General features: G+C 32.6%; 2 protein-coding genes across 2 annotated transcripts; one reads left to right on the forward strand and one right to left on the reverse strand.

Moving 5' to 3' along the window:
* Positions 1 to 257: 257 nt before the first annotated feature.
* LOC142517906 (putative BOI-related E3 ubiquitin-protein ligase 3) lies at positions 258 to 1422 on the forward strand. The gene is made up of 2 exons (XM_075620413.1): positions 258 to 716; positions 836 to 1422. The coding sequence occupies exons 1-2, from the start codon at positions 438 to 440 to the stop codon at positions 1340 to 1342; spliced, it is 786 nt and encodes a 261-aa protein (XP_075476528.1). The 5' UTR covers positions 258 to 437; the 3' UTR covers positions 1343 to 1422.
* Positions 1423 to 13360: 11938 nt separating this feature from the next.
* LOC142541401 (protein SMALL AUXIN UP-REGULATED RNA 51-like) lies at positions 13361 to 14066 on the reverse strand. Its single transcript, XM_075647940.1, has one exon. The coding sequence runs from the start codon at positions 13944 to 13946 to the stop codon at positions 13629 to 13631; it is 318 nt and encodes a 105-aa protein (XP_075504055.1). The 5' UTR covers positions 13947 to 14066; the 3' UTR covers positions 13361 to 13628.
* Between the last annotated feature and the right edge of the window lie 9588 nt (positions 14067 to 23654).

Below are 23654 nucleotides of genomic sequence, written 5' to 3' on the forward strand. Positions count from 1 at the left end.
ATTTTGTCACGATAATCCCAAGTCTTTAATCTTGCTCAAATTAATAAATGATATCACTAGGATTGTACTCATATATATATAATAAATTTTTGTTTTTTTTTTCCAGTTAGAATAGTTTCAAATTTTATATTATTTCTTATGATATACTTCGTTCAATATTTTATATGGATAAAATATATGTATAGCCTCGATCGCTCACCAATATAAATACCCAAACCAACCCCGATTTCTTATTTTTATCACTACTTTCCGTAAAGCATTCATCACCTGTTGCCGATCGAACCCGAAAATATTTTATCATAGCTTTTGACAAACGAAAGTTTGATTTTCTTGTTCTTTTATCTAGTTTCCTCCATTTGTCTTAATTTGTAGTTGTGTTCGAAACAAATCTCCCAATACAAAATAGTGGATAAGGGATTTGTTTTGCTCCAAATTCAATGGCGATTGAAGCGCAGCTGTATGCAGAAAATCTTGGTTTTGCTTTGAAGGGTCCTCAGGAATTGTTCGTGGAAAACGCTTGTGGATTCTTCGATCCTCAAAAAAGGAGTACTTTATATGATCATCAAGAAAATCTCAACTATTTGCCCGATAATTCTTCCAGTCATTTACTCCCAAATCACAGCTTGAAAGATCAGCAATCAACGCCTTTTTCTCAGAACTTTTCAACACATACCGAGAAGCAAAGAATGGAGATTGATCAGTTCATCAGAATAAAGGTCTTTTTCTTTTTTTCACATTTATCAACGTTTTTTTTTGTTCAAATATTTCATTTGGGATTTTTAATATACATCAGATTCGAGAAGGATTTTGATCCATTTTACATTTCTTGAAACAGAACGAGAGATTGGGACTCGCATTACAAGAACAAAAGAAACAGCATACGGCGCTGATCATAAACAAATGCGAGGCAAGAACAAAACTTCTACTCAACCAGAAAGAAGAGCAGATGGCAGAAGCATCAAACAGAACATTTCAACTCGAGAATATGTTGACTAGAATGGAGATCGAGAGCCAAACATGGCAGAGAGTGGCTAAAGAGAAGGAAGCCATGGTTGCATCACTGAACAACGCAATCCAACGCCTGAAAGAGACTCTGAATCCACCACCAAATGGTGTTGATGATGCAGAATCTTGCTGCCAAAACATTGATGGAGAAAAGACAGAAACTGGGATGTTGGGGAACATGAAAAAGATGGTGTGCAAATGCTGCAATTATCGGAATTCGTGTGTAATCATTCTGCCATGCAGACATCTTTGTTCATGCAGGGATTGCGAGGTTTTTCTTTATTCTTGTCCTGTTTGTAGAAACGTGAAAAAAGCAACCATTGAGGTGTTGGTTTAATTTTTTTATTTTAAATATTGATATAATTTGAGGAAGTTGAAGGATTCTTCCCGTATCAAGAATTTGATGGCTTCGTTTTCTTACTCTGAAATTTTTTTTGTCAGTTAAAAAAAGAGTCGTAGTAAAATATATTTTTGTTTACCTTTTTTTTTGTTTACCTTTTTATAAATATAAGATAATATAACGAATTGAGGAGGTTATGCTTAAAATTGGTGTCACCCTCCCCAGCTTGAGTTCACGCCTACATGATTATACAGTGAGCTTTTCTAATAATTACTTTGTATTTGTCTTCATTTTATTAAAATAATTAACCCAAGTTGCTATAGAAGTCAATGGTAGTTTATTATAAATTTATTTTAAATTTTTAATTTTTAAAATGTGAGACAAGAAGTATCACAATTGAAAATTATGAGAAGTCAAGGGCCGCAATTTTCTAATAATAATTAATAATAATTTGATGAATGAATTTTTTTTCTAATAATATAACTGTGGCAAAGTCTATTTATTGGGTTAAATATATTTTAATGCGTCACATGAAAATAACAAGTATGATTCGTAGAATTGTCATTATGAAATTCTTCAATGATTTTTAATTTGTTCGTTCTTATTCTAAAAAATCTATAATTTTTCCATCATAAATGTTTTTTTTAATAATATAATAGGTTTTTTTTAGACTGTCTCACTAATTTATATTCGTGAGAATGATTCATTCGATCTATAATTATCATGAAAAATAATAATTTGACATAAAAAATAATATTTTTCATGTTCCAATAGTCATTATTTACACGTATATATATATATATATATATAATAAATTTAAAATATTTTAAAATTATAATTCAAATGCAATTACACCTTCTATGGTTGTGCATCCTCAAATAAAATGTCATAATCGAATTTTTTTATTAATAATAAAACGACTAAATTTTCGGATCATCTCGAATTCAGAAACGTCCAACAGAAGAAGCAAACTCCAATTTGCATAGTAAAAATGAAGCTTCTTCGTAAGATCACAGCTGTGTGCGTCAAAGATTTCACTTACAGCATTATTCTCGTCAAACTATAAAAAAAATATAAAATTAATACTCCTTATAAAAACAACGAAAACAAACAATAAAAAAATTCATTAAAAAATAAAAAAAAGATTTAAATCAAATTAAATAAAAAGTAAAGGATATATTATTTTTATTAAATATTTACTGTGTAAAAAATATACTCTAAATACACACAACCAAATATCCTTCGCTTTCTTATTATAAGAATATTAATTGAATCCTTGGTATTCCATTTTCAAATTTCAATTTTGAAACTTCTGAAAAGAACCTCAAAAGCTTTGACCCATCCAAGCAGAAACGCAAGTTGATTCTTTGTATATAAATAACAAATGCAATGGCAGATGACGACTAAAACTTATAGTATCTATATCAATGTACCATATTTGAGATGAGATCTCGAGACCTAATTATAATAAACCGCTCTCGATATTTACAAAATTTATAGTGCTTACAAATTTAATGCTTGTAAGTTGTAAGTTAATTTTGTTGATTCATTTGTACGCAAAGCCTAGAGAACTATTGATAATGTAATTGTCCTAGCCCGATTTCATGACAAAAACTTGTGTAAGACGATCTCAGAGGTCGTATTTTGTGAGACGAATATCTTATTTGGGTCATCTATGAAAAAATATTACTTTTTATGCTAAAAGTATTACTTTTTATTGTGAATATCAGTAAGGTCGACCCGTCTCACAGATAAAGACTCGTGAGACCGTCTCACAAGAGATCTACTCTTTCATGATAATAAACAAAAGGTAGTTTTCAAACATATTCGTATTTTCTCTTACCCACCTATGTTTCTAGTGAGATAATCTCATAAAACTATATTTGTGAGACCGAAACGAATTGACTCAGTTTATATGTGTAGTCAAAAGTAATATTTTTAGTATAAAAATAATATATTTTCATGAGTCAAATTAAAGATATGTTTTATAATTTTTTTTTGATAAATAATAATAAAAAAAAGTTGAATTAACCCCGTCGTCAACTGGGCTAGCTAGCCCATATTTATAAACATTATTGAAACCCATTTTGTGGATTACCCACAGGAAGAGAATATTGGGTTTATATTTTAGTCAAGACGACGTTCAAAATTTCAAATAACTTGGTCTTGGATTTTTATTAGAAACATCTTTTATGCAGACAATTTTATTTTTTATTTTTTATTTTTTTTTCACTCCTCGCAGTTCAATTATTCTGCAATGGTAGTACGAACCCAATGGAGAAATCATGTTAGAGGATGCAATAACTAATTTTTTAAATTATTTTCCCTTCTGCTTTTGTTTTTTTTAACAGATGTAATTGGCATCTTTTAGACAAAAGCACGAATATACACGACATTCATCCATTATATATGCTCGCACTAGCTCGTTATCGACACAAGACAAGCAACACATGGAAGTATAGTCGGAGGTTCGGATGTTTCGTCGCATGAATGATCCATCGAAAAATGGCACGGGTTGAACTTGTGGGACGAGTTGGAGAATTATATTGTTGATATCCCGAATAAATATATAATTTATGGAAAAGTATAGATCGTAAATATTTGAAATATTGAATACTCATTGTTTATATATTGATTTTTGTTTTTAAGTCCAACCAAATATGTGAATCTCTAATTTCTCCTTCTTTATTATTATTATTGTTATTATTATTATTATTATTATTATTATTAAAATACATGGGCTGGGCATCATAGTGGACCCTTTCCTCAAATAGGTTTATATCTCCGTACCATCGGCCAGTGGGGGATAGTCATCCAAGTTTCTCCCAATTAGTTTGCAAGATGTTGGATAAAAGTTCCTGTATTTTATATTTTTAAATCATTATTTATTGAAATAACAACAATAAATATTGTTTAGTTAATATTATAACGAAAAACCTGCCGTTACTACCCATTGGGTGAACCCAAAATATATACAGTAGTTTGAAAATCACACACGCTAAGTAAACCTGTAGATAGGCTCAACTAAATAGGGCTTTCTTGAGATTCAAATATAAAAACTTGGCTTGTTCATCCACTGGAGAGCACAAGTTATTTGAAAACTACTTGAGTCAAGCTCAAAAATGCGTAGGGATGTCAATGGACCGGGTAAAGATGCGCTCCGTATGGGACGGGTTTAATGGGTCATGGGGTGGGTCTCGGGTCTAATTTTTCAGATCCGTCTGGGTATGTGGTGGATCATGGGTCCTATAATACTCGTCTCATACCCGCCTCATATATGTGGATTTAAATACTCTAGGGTTTTAGTTTTATTAATTTTCATTTTTTTAGTAGCCTACTTCAACTATAACGGTTTTAGTTATTCCAATGTCAACTGTTGCTTCTGAATCTACTTTTAGTAATAGTGGAAAAATAGTTGGTCCTCATCTTAGTAGGCTTAAATCCAACGACTTTGGAGGCATTGATGTGCTCGTGAAGACGGTTATGGGGTGAGTGAAAGGTAAATAAATCACAGTTTTATTTTGTTATTGTACTTTCATTTTAAATTACAGTTTTATTTTTTCAATGTACTTTCTCTCTTTAATTTTGTAGTTAATTCCTAAAGTAGTTTACAAACTTGTCCCACCATTCTTGATGAAGAGAAAGATGATCACGAAAAATATGTCTGAAATATTGAATACTCGCTGATTTTATATTTATATGTTTTTTATGTTATGTTACGACTTATTTTTGGGGATGTCAAGATTTTTTTTGGAGAGTTAATATCTCTTTTTTTTATGTAATTCATCATGTCGTGAAAATACTTTGTTTGTTATTAATAAGTTTGGTCGAAGACATGTATTAGTTTTTTATTGTGTTGTATTTAGAGGCTTGTCTGTTTCATAATTCAGTCATGTAAGAAGAAGATTACTGTTTTAATTTTTAAAAAATTCGGGTCTCACGGGTCTACCCGGCCCCGTTTCGTATTCGGGGTGAGACGGGTCCGAAGAATATTTAAACGGGGTGGGACGGATAATGGATCAAAGTTTTCTTTATGGGGCGGGTCTTGGATTTAGTCATACTCGCTCCATACCCGTCCCATTGACATTTCTAAAAATGTGTACCACGTGGAACTGGAATTCTATATATTTTTCGAGTTCGGCTTGAGCAGGATACACATCGGAAAGTCCGATTTGATTTATATCAGCGAATGCACATGCCAAGAAATCTTTTATGAAATAATTAAAAGCTCTTAGGTAATCAAAAAATGAAAAATGGGAAAAACATAGAGAGAAAATCAAGGCAAGTGAAAAGATATTACATGAAAATATTTGTGTTGATGCAACTTTTAGACCTAAAGGCATAAAATCGGGAGTCACATGTTTGTGCAAGTTGTTCAGAAATAAGGACATGTGGGCCAAAACTCACGTGAAATGAGCCCAAATACTGAACAACATTGGGCCCAACTTCCGGGTCGGATCCCCTGGCCACGTTGTTTCTAACATCGTTAATTTTGAAATTGGAACCTTCCTTGACAATTTAGTCAACTTCCATGCAAAGTATTGCGTATTAATAGGTTAAGTTGGTTATATTTTTTCTAATGCATTTATATTTTTTGTATTTTATACATGAACCAATAACAGTTACAATTAGTTATGTCTATAATTTCTATTTTAATTTAAAATGAAATTTATCAAATTTTTTAAATCAAAACGATATAAGATAATAGATACGATAAAAAGAGATTTTTTAATACAAAATAATATATAAAACTTGGCAAAAAATTGTGTGAGACGGTCTCACGAGTCATATTTTGTGAGACAGATATCTTATTTACGTCATCCATGAAAAAATTATTATTTTTTATGCTAAGAGTATTACTTTTTATTTTGAATACAGGTAGGGTTTACCCGTCTCACATATAAAAATTCGTGAGACCATCTCACAAGAGACCTACCCATAAAACTTTGTTGAGTTCGATAACATGAAGGGTATTTTTTCAAACGTACATTTTGTTTTCCAAGTAGTAAATAAACCAAACCTAAGTCTTTCATTGACCAATTGTTAGATTTTTCTTAAACAAGGTCGGATATCTGTTTGGTACCACTGAACATACTTAAATTCATTGTAGCTTTCATTAATTTATATATAATATCTCAAATCCATCAATCTAATCCATGAAATAACAAATTTTTCTCCTTAATTCAATTTAAGGAACAATATTAATTTAACCTCAAAAAATTAAAGAACAATATTATACAATATACGTACGCAGATATTTTGATGAAATGGGAATATTTATACCAGAAATATTCAGAGAATAAATAAATATTTAATTTAATTTATATAAAGAAATGTGGGCTAAAAGGGAAAAAAAAGATGATGAATTAATTGCTGAAGTAAGGCAGATATATTCATGTGGCTGAGACGAAAGAAGTAATGAGGAAGGGAAGGACCGATCACATGCGCCTTCATTCTCTACTGGTCCTATTCAATTTTGTTTTTCTATTAATATCAAAGATTTTTCAGATTCATGCCGTGACCAAACCGATGGCGAATATAGCTACTAGGAGAAGGAATTAATAATATATATATTATTTTTGGAAAAAAAAAATAGGTTTAATTTATTTAGAAGATAAATGTTTCCGACTATCTCCGGTCAAGGATAATATTTTTTGAGCAGGTCTATTGTAAAACGGTCTCACAAATCTTGTTTAAGTCAATTATTTCTAGAATCAAATACCATGCCGTTCAATCCATGCATGTAATTAAGTTTTTTTTTGTTGAATGCATATTGATGTGCTGTCCAGTCATATATTTGGCTTATACAAACAACCTTAACAAAAAAAATTTAACTTTAGTCGGATCAGTTGTCATGTTTTAAATTTTTATCTTAAAATTTGGTAAAATTTGGTTTTCAATATTCACTAACTTAATTTTCTTTTTAGTTTGATTTCTTCGTTCGAAGTCACTAAATCCACCGAATATTTATTATTTGACATTGATTCTCTCGTACGTGACTTATGTAATGAGAATTAAGCCAATGTTACACACAATTAAGATTCATCCAAACAAAATTAAGATTAAAAATAAAACAAAACGTCAATCAATATTTCAAATTGACGGAAATTTTTTTAGATGTATTTTCACATATACTCTAACATAAGCTTGACTATCAATGGACTACATAGAAGAGCATTGATATTGAATAAGTTATCTTCGATGAATTTATTGGTTTAGACTTTAAAAATGACCAAGACCGAGTTTGCATATTGGCTTGGGACGTATGAGTAGTCACTTATATTAAGGTAAAGTTTAACATCATCTTTCTTAGTATATAATATGCAACTTTTCATATTCTAAAGTGACATCGAAGGAAAACTAGTCGGGGAAAACTCCCCACGTCCTACATATATATAATTTATTTTTTTGTCCTTTACCGACGACCCGAGTATGTATGTGTGTGTGTATATATATATATATATATATATATGAATACGTACAAGCAAATACAATATTTGAATGTGACATCATTTTAACCAACATCAATACATACAAATTGCGTGATGGACCAAAAACTAGCTAGCTATAACTCAACTACAGTTTCCTGCCCATTTGAAATACTTAAATTCTGGATTTTTTTTATTGATTATAGAATCAGATTTTTACATCATAGTGTTAATATTTAATTAATATAAAGAAATCTTGGGTTATAATGTATGTATTTTGTGAGACGGTCTCACATATATATTGTTGGGATATCATTTTCTCGCACCCAAAGCGCAGAGAAAGTTTAAATTTTTACGTTTCGACATTCGAAACGGTCATTGGAAGTCGTATGTTTAAAACCATTAATAGGATATTAAAATTTTATACCTTTGCGTATAATACGCATGGCTCCAAACTATTCTGGTTTTTAAGCGGAGATAGTATTTCTTGTAACTCCCACGAACGGGTCACCGGATTTCATGATCGTCTAATCAGGTCCACGATCGAAGACTATATTCTTCGCTTGGATTGCACTAGAAATCGCAAACGATTTATTTGTTGAAACTATAGCATCCGAATTTCAAAAATCCGGAGACGGTGCAACGATGGCGGCACAGTGTTGGAAGAAACAGGTTGGCCGAATTTTTTCTCGAAAACCTTGGAGGTGGCCGAGAGATTTATTTCAAGGGAGAAAAGTTTTTCTTGTGAATTTTGTGTGAAAGAGTTTCAATATGAATTATGATCCTTGATGATATATTTATAGAGCGTGACTTTTGATGCCATCATAAGTCCCTCTTCCACAATAATTCCTAATCATTGTCCCACCATGACTCTATATTTTATTATATTAAATTTCCCAAAGTATTAATGTATAATGTATTTATTAACTTTTGATAATACATGATACATTAATATTCTATATACATATATTTTATATCACCATATAAAATGTATTTATATATTAATATATTTACACATGAACTTTTAATACATACATAGATATATTAATTAAATTAAATAACCGTTATTTAATTTATGTGATTAACTCAAATGTCAATTTGATTTTAGAGTATTCCACTAGAACATTTATGGAATTTGTACATGTTAGCAGTCACCACTACTGGTACAATCATTTAATCAGTAAATTTTCAATTCACTGAATAAATTATTAAGAACTCATTATAACCCCAATCGACGATCCTAGAGCGTCGATGTATCAAGGATACACGTCTTATTCATATAATGAAAAACGAAAATTTCGAAGATCAAAAATTTCACTTACCATATTGGGCAACTGTCAGTTAGTGAATTTATTCACCAAAACAGGCAGTTCAGTTGGAGATTTAATGTTAGAAATCTTGATTTTGATGCTAACAAAACTTGTGATTTTTTTCTAAAAGTGCGCAGAAAGATGAAACTGATCAGACTTCTAAATGATAAGTTACCGACCCAAAACTGAAGCTATCGAGACGCAAACTGAAAGTACCAATCGATTGCCCAAACTGAACTAGTCCAACTGAAATATCAAAGACCAGTTCAGTTGATAAGTGATTCAACAGAAGACCTTCAGAAGCCCCGCCAGCTGATGAAGAGTTCAACTGATATAGAGCCCAACTGACCAATTCAATTGAATCAGCGAAATCAGCTCAGCTGACGAGCCAATTGATTTCACCACACCAATTTAAGATCAGTTCAAATCACCAGTTTAAAGCATCAGTTAGGAGCCAACCAGTTTGCAGAACTCGACAAGCTTATTTAAAGTGAAATCTTGCTGTGCACAAAGGTATAAAAGAAATTGTCCAAACAAAGGACAATAATGAACGTTGCAGCAGAGTTTAAAGTCAATACATTCCATAATGGCTATCAGATAGTACAAGACACAAATTTCGAGGAACAGATTCAAACTGCAACGAACATATTTGATGAGTCTTGATGTACTGTCACATTGCCTCTACATATACAAGAATAAGACCATCAACAAATGTAACGTGTGTGAAGAAAGGGTGTGGAAAAACCAGTGTGGAAGAAGATAAGACGCTCAATTCATATCATTTTACAAGAAGCAATCAACCCAGATTTGAGGAAACACTTCATAGTGTTATCAACTTATATTAGAAGTACAATTCATTCAGTGTGTGAGAACACTTTCGTGTTGTATTCATAGATCAGTTCTCACACACGCACACACAATCGCTCACATATACAGAGAGTTAAGCTTATTGAATAGCTGAGTGAGTTTTACAAAAAGACGTTAAACTTGTGTATGTAGTCTTTGCATGTGAAACGTTAAACAATGTGCTGACTGAGAGGTGCGACCTTCAGTTTATTAGCAGAACCTACTCGAGGTGGTAGAAGGGGTGAAGTAGCAGTAGTTGAAATCTATGAATATCTATAAACCTATCTTGTATATTTAACTGTTTAACTATTGTTTTAAACTGATTTGATCAGTTTGAGCTAATATCAGTTCAGTTCTCACCATAACCGAACTGATACAAGCAAGAACGGATCCCTATTTATTTCAGTTAATCAGTTTACACAAGCTAAAAAGCTTAAACTGATCAGCTTTCTTAACAAATGATTACTTCTATTATTTTCTACTTGGTTTAAAACCAAATTCGATTTAATTCATCGGTTTTAACATTCTTAAAACACGAACTATTGCAGCTCATTGATAATATTGTGTTTGAAGCACCTTCACAAGTGCCTAGAACCAATCCCATCAAGTTCCACTCTCCTTCTTTAATTAGCAATGTAGCCAACTTTTATTTCTTCCATCTTATGGAATCAGCTTATAAACTTTTTGTTAGCATCCTGTTTGATCTCCAGAAAACTATAAGTCGTCAAATTCAACTCCTTGAACTTTGACTTTCTCAATGGGAACAAAAAATCTGATATTTGTGTGACCCTCAATGGTTCAGGGATGCAGCTTGCTGTGGGTTCACATCTCCATGTGATTCAAAAAAATATTTATTCTTATTCAGGCTTATCCTAGTAAGCCCCATTTTTGCATCAACTCCTTGATCAAGAATGTCAGAACTCATTTCTGATTACACATCGGATCATAGTAAGAACATCTAATAGCATTATCCCATCATTTCCTAGGTATCACTGATAGTGCCTGCAAGAATCTTAAGTCATGATTAGCGTATAGTATGGTCCCTTCAACTCATTTATCCCGATCGAATCCGCAACTATTGGTATATCGAGATTTGCATATGAATTCGATAACGATGTGATTTATATTTGAGTACTAATAGTGGCACGGTCTGTGCAACCAAGAAAACACCTTCCTCTAAAGCACATTTTTTGCTTTGGCCAGAGACTCCTTACATTATTAACTCATCAGATCACGTAGGATAACTTCACCTGTAGGCAAATGGTGAATCCCCAAATACAATGCATTTTCTTTTACATATTTCGAAATTACACCCAACCTCGCCACCTAATGACCCCCAATGGAGTCGGTAAACGGATCAAAGTGCATGTTAGTACATATAGCCCCTACATTGTCTTGGCTCAAAGGACTAATAGTGTACAATCATAATTGCGGACTATTCCACTCGATAAGTGAGATCCACTTGAACAGTACGATAGAGGGTTGTTCAGTGCATCATCATATGATCAGCCATCTGTATAAATGGACATCTCCATGTCCTTGTCAATGGAACATGAAATTTACATTACAGATGTTAGTCTTAAGCTCAAAAGACCTTCATCCTTATTTTAGGCAGCTGATTCGACTAGGAACTCGTTTAGAATATACAATACACTTTCTAATGAGTTTCATGATCTTACGTTGAGGTAGACCATGTATATTCAAAGACTTTATCTATGCAGCTTGTATAAGTATACAAATAAAGCATAATGTCATAATTGAATAAAATCGTAAAATATTATTAAATAAAGATTTTTTTACATTAGAGTTAATAAAAGCCCATGCCACAAGTTGGCTTGCTTGGCACGTACTCTAATAAATATATCTGTAATAAATAATATTTTTGACATAAAATTAATAATTTATGACGAATCAGGTAGAGCAGGAGATCAATCTCACAAAATTGATTCGTGAAACGATCTGATAATTTTATTTTTGTAATTTTATATTTAGGAGGAATGAGTATGTAATACTTGATATTTCAAAAGTTAGTAGTTGTACACTTGAAGGTACATTTGTTGTACCAAGAAAACAAGTTCTCAATTATTTTGTTAAGAAACTGAAATACTTGTTTTTTTGTTATTAAATCCTATTATATTTCTCTAGATTAAGGATTAACTTCTACATATTTTGTTCCGTTAACATTATTGCACATACATATGAATTGGGCAAATAACATTAAGCACGAATGTGAAAAATAAAAACCACACCAACTCCTTATATGTAATTAATGAGCTTTTAAATCTTTTATTTTAAAAAAATAGACATAAAACTCCCTGCAAATGCACTTGATTTTTAAAAACGTTCGTAAAATATATTTAATTTAACATGGTGAAAATGTTATATATCCCATATTAATTTATCTTCATGAATTATTAAGATTATATCACTTTGGTAGTCAATTCAACTACACAAATTAATCATTCATTTAATCCCCAGCTATTATACCAAATAATTGTATCATTTTGCCAACCTGTAAACAATTAATTATTCCACTAATTTTTAGTATTTTTTAAAAAATAACCCACTCAATTAATTGCAGTATTATTTTGCCCCCTCAATAATTAATTACTCCATTTATTAATTTTTTTAAAAGTTAACCTAAATAATTAAAAAAGTAATAATATATATGCACAATTATATATACAAAGATACTTATTGTGATTATTGAAAGATAAGAAAAGATTAATCAATTTTTTATTATTATTTTGAAACCACCTTTAAAATAGTAAATAAACACCGAACGCTGATTTGTCATTTCATATATACATTATTTGTCAAATAATTCGTTTAAATGAATAAGTTTTTATTTATTTTTATTTTATGATTATAAATTTGGTCATAGTAATTAATATATTGATAATATATCACAAGAGCTACAATTAAGGGTCTTATATCGTAACGTATCGTATCAAAAAATATATACCATATATCATATAAAAAATTACGATATTAAAAATATTTATTCTGATACGATATATAGAAATTTTTGGCATGCATAATTAGCATATTGATTGTATTGAAATGCGATATATTGAGATTTCGGCACAGTATTGATATATATTGTTTTATACATAAAAAATACCATATATTATTTAAAAAATTTAAATTTATTATTTTAAAATATTATATATTTTTTATTATATATATATTATTTCAATATTTGTTAATTCAGTATATACTGAAAATTTTAAAATTTCATATTATTGTATCGAAAATTTTGGTATTGATACCACATGGTATCACAAATTTCGATAAATTCAGTATTTTTCGATATAGTCACCTCGATATACCGAAAATTCCGTATTTTTTTCAGTGTAGATACAATATAGTAAGGCTAGGTAGACGAGTATTTGAGTAAAATTGTTCAATTACTAATTGGAACAATGGAATAATCTGATCATCCCAGGGTGTAATATTAAACACCTCTGCGGTGAAAATTACAAATATTTTAATTACAAATCCAAACCCACAAAAAAAATCATTAACTTCATCATGGGTTGGTTCCAAGTTAGGATCACCAAACATAGGTTTCCCCGAAAACAAGAATACTGAGAAGAAAAAAAAAATCAAGAAAGATGTTAAAAAAAGACTGGAACCAGTACTGCTCTGCTTCCAAATCTTGGATCATCTATCTCGATCAGAAAACTACACTGCTGCTCATCTGAGCATGGAAGTTAGTGATCTGAAAACAACTTCTTCACATGGAATAGTGATTCCCATTTCATGATCGAACCCGAATTCTTCCTCCGCTCGTCGCAGAAGGCACTGGAACTCGGGGTGGCTCAAGAAGGAAATGGGGACGATGTATCGGGTTCGGTTCTCGCCCACGTACACAGCGAAGTGGCCCTTGGGGACGTCCATCGGCAGGCCGTCTTCGTCGTCGTAGCCGTGTTTCTTGCCTAAGCTGGAGCATCTTTTCAGGATTTGCTTTAGGGTTGCTGCCTGTGGGAGCTTGTTTGATTTCTTGAGGGCCATTTTTTTGTTGTTGTTGCAGATGATTAGAGTCTAAAGATTTGGTTGCTCAGGCAAGAAAAAGAGATGTGGAGTTTGGTGGTTTGAAGGAGAAGATGGTGGAGGTGGTGAAGATATTGAGTGTGTGGAGGTATTTATTAAGAAAACTTGTGGGGATATGGGGTTCTTGTGGGGTGCAAGAGGCAATGTACTTGTCACATTTTAAATAGTATATATATTTCGTTAATATAGTTGCGTTTTACAAAATTCACACACACACACACTTATATATATATATATATATATATACTTGAGTAGATATCTTGTGAGACGTTCTCACGAATTTTTATTTGTGAGACTTGTCAATCCTATCGATATTCACAATAAAAAATAGTACTCTTAGACTATCTCACAAAATACGACCCGTGAAACCGTCTCACATAAATTTTTCCCTATATATATACTCTTTCTACCCCAATTAGATAAATTTTCTTTTTTAGCTGTACCAAAAAATATAGTCCAATTTTTACCTTTAGTAAATTTTTTTTTCAATATATTTTTTTTAACATGAACACTATTAACTAAATTTGAAAAACATGTATATATTTTTTATGAATTAAATAAGGAGAAAATAAGAAATTTGTTTGTAAACTTTACTTTTCCAATGATTTTTTTTTATGTACGAAAAAAATAAGCAGACTGCATAGAATTTGAGACAAGTTTATTATATTATATGTAATGGTGTTTGGAGAATGAAGAATATATTTTTTTTAACGCTACCATTTATGTGGATTAATACTCCATTTCTCCTATTTGTTATTGGAAAAAATTAAGAAATTCCTTCTCTAAGTTTGCTTCTTTTGGTTTCTGATATTGTGAGTTGTCGGTGTTTCGTATTAGTCCAATAGTACGGTTTTTTTTTACATTTTTAATAGATGACGTTACATCGAATATTGTTGACATGCATGATCACTTCATGTATTACTAGACGTGAAATTAGATATCGAATATGTGTTTGACACCGTAGTAGTGTTTGAAAATCATAGTAGTGTTGAACAAACTATTTAATTTATTTTAATTTTTTTATAATATTAGTTAGTTTAATTAATGATTCAGCTACTTATAAAATAAATTTTTAATGTTATATAGTAGTAAATACTAGAGAATATAGATATTTCTACTTAACCTACAAACTATAATATGAAAAATGATGTGTAATAAATATTTTATTTAGAAAAAAACCGGATTAATATCATGGACTGTTTTTGGGCTTGGGGAAATAGGAAAGGACAAAGTGGGGCCCAGCCCATAATGAATAGTCCAACATGTTGGTCCTCCTAGCGACACTATGGACCCTATCTACATGTGAAATTTAACTTAAAATTTCCTTAAATCAATAAAATCTTGATTAATACATTGGAATTGGATAGAACATAAGACATAAACAAATGCCTACTTAGGTCTTTATCATGTCAAGTTTCCCTCTTTCTTTAATTTGATAAAATTAGTTATAATGTATATCATAATTATTGTTCCCTAAATTGCAAGTTGTTAGTTGATGTATAATTTATTTTATTTTCAATAAAAAACTTACTGTGACGTCAATTACACTCTATTTTATGTTACATACGCTCCGTTAATAAAGAAAATCATCATTTTTTTGTACACGAAATAGAACGTCGACGACCGAAATTGGAGTTTGAATAACACATCATTGCCTTATTCTTCTCTCCCCTTTTTTTTTTTAAAAAAAAACATTGAGTTTAATTGATTGGTTGGGAAAAAAATATCAAGTTGGTCTAGCTCGTTATCGAAATTTCTCAATTATTAATATACATATATAGTGATAGAGATAATGTTTTTCTTGTTAGATTAGTGTTTAGGCATATGTGGTAGAACAAGAAAATGTATTCCTAGATGGTTGCCTGGTTTCATGTCTCAACATCATGCTCACCACTCTATTTTTTTTTAGGCAAAAACTTGTGTGAGACGGTTTCATGGGTCGTATTTTATGAGACAAATCTCCTATTTGGGTCATCCATGAAAAAATATTACTTTTTATGCTAAGAGTATTAATTTTTATTGTGAATATTGGTATGGTTGACAAGTCTCAGAGATAAAGATTCGTGAGACCGTCTCATAAGAGACCTACTCTTTTTTTATTACTCAAAATTTTGAGAATTTTGCAACCCTCAAAATTTGCTCTAATTCATCATATACTCCCGACTCTCGAGTTCATCGAATCGGAGCGGCTACCTATTTTTTTTATCGTTATTTTACGACTACAAAGAGATGACCGTTGTGTTAGTCTGTATTTAAGGAAACAAAATAAACTCTTGTATAAATTTTGAGTTAACTATAAAAGAGCAAGCAACTGATACATTTGAAATTTTGTATGGGAGAAATTAGATAAAATTCAATATGTATTCCAAAAAGCATTTGTGGTGAATCACGGACTCGAAACTATTGTGTACTATACAAGTACGAATCGTGACGAGGGGTTTGGTTTTTTCTCAATGTTGGAATTGTGATTCTTTAAATAATACATTGTCAGAAAAGAAAAAAAATAGAAAATATCCAATATTAGTGAATCCATGTGATACTTTTCAGGTTTGACTCTTTGTTTCGAGCCAACAGATTACAAATATGTCCAAACAAATGTAGTTTACTAATATTCTTATAAGTTTCACGCTGATACTCACGGAAAAATTAGGGTTTGATTCCAGCAAGTGTTATTAGTCCAGACGCAGGTTTCGAAATTGTCCTGAGCCTGAAATCACGAATAAGACCGTTAGGAAGGGGCCGAGATGGTGTCCCGGCGTAGCCCCTCTGACGCTCAAGTCAGAGACTGAGGATATAAGGGGAGCAGCTAAGAATGCTGCTGAAAAGTAATATAGTTAATCCATTAATTAGACACCCAAACCTCGTATTTATAGGAGAATATTTAGGCTTGTGATGGACCTTCTATCTTGGTTGAGATGGGTCAAAGGTCCAAAATCTGGTTTGGACTTGATATTAGTGGGCTCATCCATAGGATATCATGTAGTATTTATCGATTTTTTTTTTTGAAATATATTCTAAGTTTTTGTGAGAAAATATTCTCGAATATTAATCTGGAAATTGTTTACAACAATAATGGGTGGAGCTTAAAATTTTGAAAATCGACTCTGAATTTTCTTGATTTTTAGTGACTGCCCCCCTTCTTCTTATACATTCAAGAACTTGGATCAAGGTTTATTTATGAAACCTAATAAGGATCAACATGAAAATTCAAAGGAAAACAATACCAACGTACTTTTTGTTCACAAACGTCTCAAATGCAAGAATGTAGTACGTCGAACTGAGATTTTTTAGGTTTGAGTTTAATTTCAAAAGTTGGTCCATCAAAAATATCAGCTAAGCTTGCACAATCAAGATATATTCAACTACGTTTTTTTAATCCGGCTCTTCAATCTCCCTCGCGACATTATTAACCGAATATTTTCTTTTTTGGAGCAAAAATGGATGCCAGTTTTGATAAACTTCAACTTGGATGAACTTCTTCCTTTCCGGATTTACGTTGATATTGCATTGTGGTCCAGAAACTACAAATCCCAAAGAGGTGTGAATTGGCCAACTGCACAGTATTTCAATCGGGCCCGGTCGGCCTCGCCACATGGGAATGGAAGCACCACAGATATGATGATGGTACCAGCCAGGGACACAAGTCATATTTGCATGTTCTAAGGCTGAGAGAGCCGTACAAGTAAACTACACCAATTAATGCTCGAGAAACCAAACCAGATAAGCAGACAGCAGTTGTGGGTATAAACATAAATACTCCTAAAAGTTGCAACCTATTTAGTTACGTTGTTTAAATAGAAACATATATCCCTCTAAAGCAAAAATTAAAATAAGAATCCCGCCACCACCACCACCCCCCCCCCCCCCCCCCCCCCAACACCCCACACGCTGCCTATTACACGCGCGCACACATATATATACGAAGAGTCGAGCAGTCGATGGAATGGCTGATGCTCGGTCCGCAAGGTCACTTGGAGCCGAGCAAAGAAGAGATGAAGCTAGCTGCCGGAAATTTAATATTGTTTAATTAGTATACGTTTTTTTTAAATATAGAGGTATTGTTCTAGTCTTCCTCCAAAGCACTTCCCGTACTGTCTTGTTTTTATATACACGTGAATGCTACAAGTCATATTTGGCAAATAACTACCCTAATTTATGGGATGGCCATGTGCCCTAGTCAAAATCCAAGTTCTCTTTTTTTGTTTTTTTTTTTTCTTTTTCGACATGACATTTAATTTGATACAGCTAGGCATAAATGTACAGAAGGACAGGTGAAGGGGAAGATGGTTGGATATAGTAATATTTACTACACTTTACAATCTCTGAATGCGACCCAGAAATATTTTAGCAAATATATTATTATAAGAATAATAAGAAGAAATTATTCGTACGGGTCCCATGAAATTTAGTACCAAAATCGCGGTGGTTCGCAGCAGTAGGAGGGTGACTGAGCATTCCGTGTTGCACATGAACCCCATGTTACTCTTCCCCACAGTTTTTGACTCTCGATTTCCACATTTATCTATGTAATAATTTACTCGTCGAGCGGTGTCTTGTGGTATATTTTTTGATCTGTTGCAAAATATTTATGTAGAATAAATATATTTTTAAATTTTAGTTTATTGAATCGTTTTTTCGTTTTAAATATTATGTTTTATGAAGGTAATTTTGTTAAAACGTATTGATTATCATGACTCTAAGGACGTCAAGTTTTTATTTACTTGTTCAGTTATTCCACCTTATAGATTATGGTTTCATATATTCATAAATTTTATATCAGACCGTTTCACAAATCAATTTTAGTATGATATTTATATATTTTTAATAAATTCATAAGACCGTGTAATATGAGATCTACTCGATATTAGGGTATGATGCAAAACAGTCAATATAGTCGGTCAGCCGAAAAATTCTTCTCAAGTCAGTTGACAAATATACGTTATTATTGATCTCCAGACTTTTATCTTATTTAGAATTTTATTTTCACCCAAAAAACGAAGTTTAATTAAAACCAAGTTATCTCACTTTAAAATTTACCAAAAGTTTTATAAAATATTATGGTTATACTTTCAAAATAGATACAACTTTCGGAGCCTAAAAGTTGAACTGAATGACATAGTAAATAAATTTAAAGAAAAATTGCTTTTTGGCATTATATGTTTTTTTCGTAATCTTGGTCCTCCATATTGAGTTTTAGTCATATATCTTTCTATTTCCGGCAATTTTGATCGTTTTTCATTAGAAATACAAATGTGACACTACGCACATCAGCATCCAGAAAAAAACTAAAATTGTCACACAACAAAAAACAAATATATCATACTTGATATCCCATAAGAGCCCGGGTCATGGATGACCCGTGATATTAAATGAATTCCCCAAATAAGGTCAATATGCAGAGTGTTTTCTTCAGCAGTCAGGCAGGGAGATGCTCGTGCTCTACTCCACGGGCAACCAGAAGCCCGGGCTCTCATGTAAATTCCCGGATGATTTTTACTCGGGCTACCTCGAGAAGTGCACCACACTCGAGTGTATTGATATAATCAATCTTATTTGTCAGAACAATATGTCTTTGGCATGTCATATAAGTCATCAGAAAGTATGAGCGGCTGACTTGACATACTTAGTAGGTAGGCATTGAAAACAATGTACCTACCATATTTTCTTCTATAAATAGCAGGTATATTTATCATTTAATAATTCTGAAATCTTTGAACTCTCAAGCAGACACATATATTCTCACACTTTGTCTTCAACCTGTTGACTTTAGCATCGGAGTGACCACGCCGGACACCCTTTCCGGCGCCCATTCACGAGTTCATCTCCTTGTCTGCAGGTCACAGTGAAAGCTATAGCTCACAGATTCATCTCCTTGCTCATTTCTTAATCAAAACACAAATCAGATCCGGCGGATTGTCCCGACTCCGCTCACCTTGATTCACCCGGATCGCATCAATACTATAGCTGAAATTTGAACAATATAGATTATTAAAATTACAAATAGGCAAACATATCGTACCAAAAACACAATTTTTCCAAAACTCTAAACGAAAATTAAGTTCTTTTAAGCGAGTAGTCGGTCCAAATATAAATGAAATACATACACAAATGATTATAAGTAAAAAAATATCTGAATTCTATATTACATTTCAGGAATATCGACAAACTCTTGTAACTTGAAGCCCCCTTTAATCGTTTCTCATAGCCATTTCTCCAAGTATTGATTGCTACTTATTAACTAATTACTTAGCTGTTCGGCAACTTGAATATATAATTTGCAGGCTTGGCCTTAAAATTTTATATCAACTTAGACAACATGATCATCTTCAGCCCAAAATTCTATTGTAAAGCAACTCTATTTAAAATAGTGCAATTTCTGCATCAAATACAATATTCATCTTCAACACATCTACTTCAAATCTTAACCTAAAAAAGAATATTCTCGAAAAATTCTTTTTTATTTGATTTATTTAAATTTATTTTATTTTTTGAACCGAATGTGGACATTCTTCAACCTATCTATTTTATTTATTTTAATTTTTATGTTTAAATATCTAATTATTAAAATAATATAATAAATATTATACTATTATTTAAATATATCTAATTATTAAAATAATATAATAATAATATATTATTATTTAAATAATATTTATAATATTTAATATAAATATTTATAATAAATAAAAACAAATTTGTTTTTAAAAAAATAAAGAGTTCTGCGCCAAATTTCCTCTGCGCCAAATTTGAGGTAGAGAAAATGGAGTTGGAGAAGAAAAACCTGCGCCAAAATGGTGTGAACAATTTTTGTCGGAGTCATGCATAGGTATGACACCCAATGTGTGAAAGCCGTGCAGACCATGCATCAATATTGGAGAAGGAAAGTTTGTGCACCGGAGGAGTTTCATACGGCTGATTACCTTGCAAACTTAAGGAAAGCCAAAAGCACTCCCTCATCATGCAGCAAGATTCTCGGACTTGTATCTTGAACGAAAAGGAGTCCACGTTCAGGTGAGAGGGAAGCACATCAACTAAGGAGGATTATGGGCACTTCAGCCGGGTAATACAGCCCTATTTATATTGTGTCCAACTAGAAGGGAGATCACACCATATAGAGCCTGCAAATTTCTGAGCACCTCCTTGCCCTTTCTCGAAAGCTTAGCTGCTGGAAAACAGATTTCTCGATCTAATTTCATGGCCAAATTCGAAGCATTGTAGTAGCGTTTCGAAGTCCAGTTGATGTCATTGTTAATTCCCCTGCATCAACCGAGTTCCTGCTCATTCTTTCGAGCCCAGTTGCTGCCCGAAGTTGATCCAGAAATAGCCGAGAAGCTTGACCAAACATGCTGTCCAAAATCTCGAGAATTCCGCAACGGTTCGAAACAAATTGCTGCCCTTTTTCCAGACCAAGATTCGGTCCATTTTCGAAGGTGATAGCAGCCTATTTCGGCCAAGATCAAAGCCGGAATTCAGCCCCAAGTTCGAAGCTTTGCCGCAGCGGTTTGAAGTCTTGATTTCCTCCACTTCCGAAGCTCTCCACAGCAAGTGGCTGTCTCTGGACCAGTAGCCATTCGAAGCCCCAAATCTTCCCCACAAACTCACCAATTCTCGATTATCTTCTTTGGAGTGTAAGTGGGTTTCTTTTGCTATTATATAAAATTGCACAAATAAATTTATTTTAAGTGACTACTAATATTTATATTCTTTTAATAAATATGATTCATTATTTAATTATTTTTAAGGTAGACTTTTGAATATTTATATTATTATATAAAATATTTGGGCACACTTATTTTCTTTTTTTTTTTTTGTGAGCATGATATATGTAGAAAATAAATTAAATATGACTTTGAAAATTCGATCGGCATAATTTATTCGTTTTCATTTGGTATAAAATTCCCTGAATTATTCGTTGTTCGATATCAGTTATAATATTTGAAAGCATGTTGAATTATTTGAAATGCACTGTAATGATTTGATTTAGAAATGGTAAAGGAAATTCTGAACTTTGATATGCTTTGTTTAGGCCCTGATGTGGTGGGTTATAATAACCGTTCCTTTGGCCTCGCCCCTTAGAGGAGTAACATATAGGGGACTGATCAGTAAAACCATAGAAAACGAGATGATTTTCAGTGTTATATTCGTATTTTTGTTAGTATTTGATTCAACATGCTTAATATTGAAATTACGATAATTTTTTCGTATGTATATTCTCGATATTTGTTATGCCCGATCGGCCCTCATTTACTGAGTATTTCCCAAAATACTCATCCCTTACATTCCCACCCAGATAAGAACGAGGGACAAATCGAGGATGAAGAGCAAGATTACTTTTGGGGATGGTGATGAAGCAAATCCATTTGAGAGCAGTCGAATTTATTCTGTCTTTTAATTTTATCATCATGTATTTCGCTTCCGCATTTTATTTCCATCGCATTGTAAAGACGATTACTTGTTATGAAAAAGACACCGAATTACTACGAGGCTTGTTGTTTTGCAATTATGTGATTGTGAGACAACGCCGGTGTCGACTAACCCCGGTCTCGGGGCGTGACATTTAAGTGGTATCAGAGCACACCAGGTTCATAATCCGGATGGGAGATTGCCATAGGAAATTTGACGAAGTCAAATTTTGGCAAAAGCTTAGTCATTTTTTTACCAACTTTTTCAGCAACATCCTTATAATTTCTTCTTTAGAATCCTTGAAAAATATTCCTTGTTTTATATAAACAAAATATTCCTTGACCTTTTTTTCGATACTTGTTATCCTGGAATCTGAACATTTCCTCTCGTTATTTCAGGAAATGGCTCGTATGCGTGTCACTGCTTGTAAGAACGTAGCCCCAATCACTCATAGGGAGACGATTCAGTTGGACTATCACCAACCTCACACTCGTGCTCATGCTGCTATATGTTTGAAGGAATTGGCTCTAGAAAATCAGGATAAGACTATCAGAAGGTTGAGGGCTAGTAACTACGAGAGAAGACAACAAGTAGAAAACTTGACTACCAAGCTGATGGCAGCAGAGAAGAGAATTGATGAGATCTTTCTCATGTTCGAGCTCACTAAAGGTCATAACTCCGAGCTTCGAGACTCTTTGGAGATAGCAGTGGGTCAAGCCAAGTGGGCTAAGGAAGAAGTGGATCGACGCACCATGGAGTTGACTGAAGCACGTCAAACATGATTGAAGGATAAAAAGAAAATTGAAGAATCATGGACTACGATTATGCAGTTGTCCGAAAATAATCAAAGGCTGTCCAAGGAGGTGGACAAAGGGAAAGTCAAGTAGAAGGAACTCATCGAGAAGAATAAGACAAACTGTGTGCATGCGAGAAATGAGTTGAGTGATGCTGTGGGAAAAATTATGTCCCAAATTGAAGAGATTGCTGAGTTGAAATTGGAGAATCAAAATCTCCAGTGGCAGATTGAAGACTTGATGGACCCGGAGGAGCCGGAGGAGGATACCGAGGAGGAAGAAGCCCCATCCGACATAGCCATGGGAAATGGAGAGATAGAATAGACGTCTATGATATCTAGACTTAGAAAGTTTTACACATGTTGCACTTTTATTCCAGTACTAGAAATTTGATTCAGTCTTGCTTTCGGTACCTTTGATTCCCCGTTTTGTTTTCAGTATCTTGTTTAAATTGGATGGTTACTTTGAAATT

The sequence above is a fragment of the Primulina tabacum genome, chromosome 1 (genome assembly GCF_025594145.1).
Source record: "Primulina tabacum isolate GXHZ01 chromosome 1, ASM2559414v2, whole genome shotgun sequence".
In the NCBI taxonomy this organism is placed as follows: Eukaryota; Viridiplantae; Streptophyta; class Magnoliopsida; order Lamiales; family Gesneriaceae; genus Primulina; species Primulina tabacum.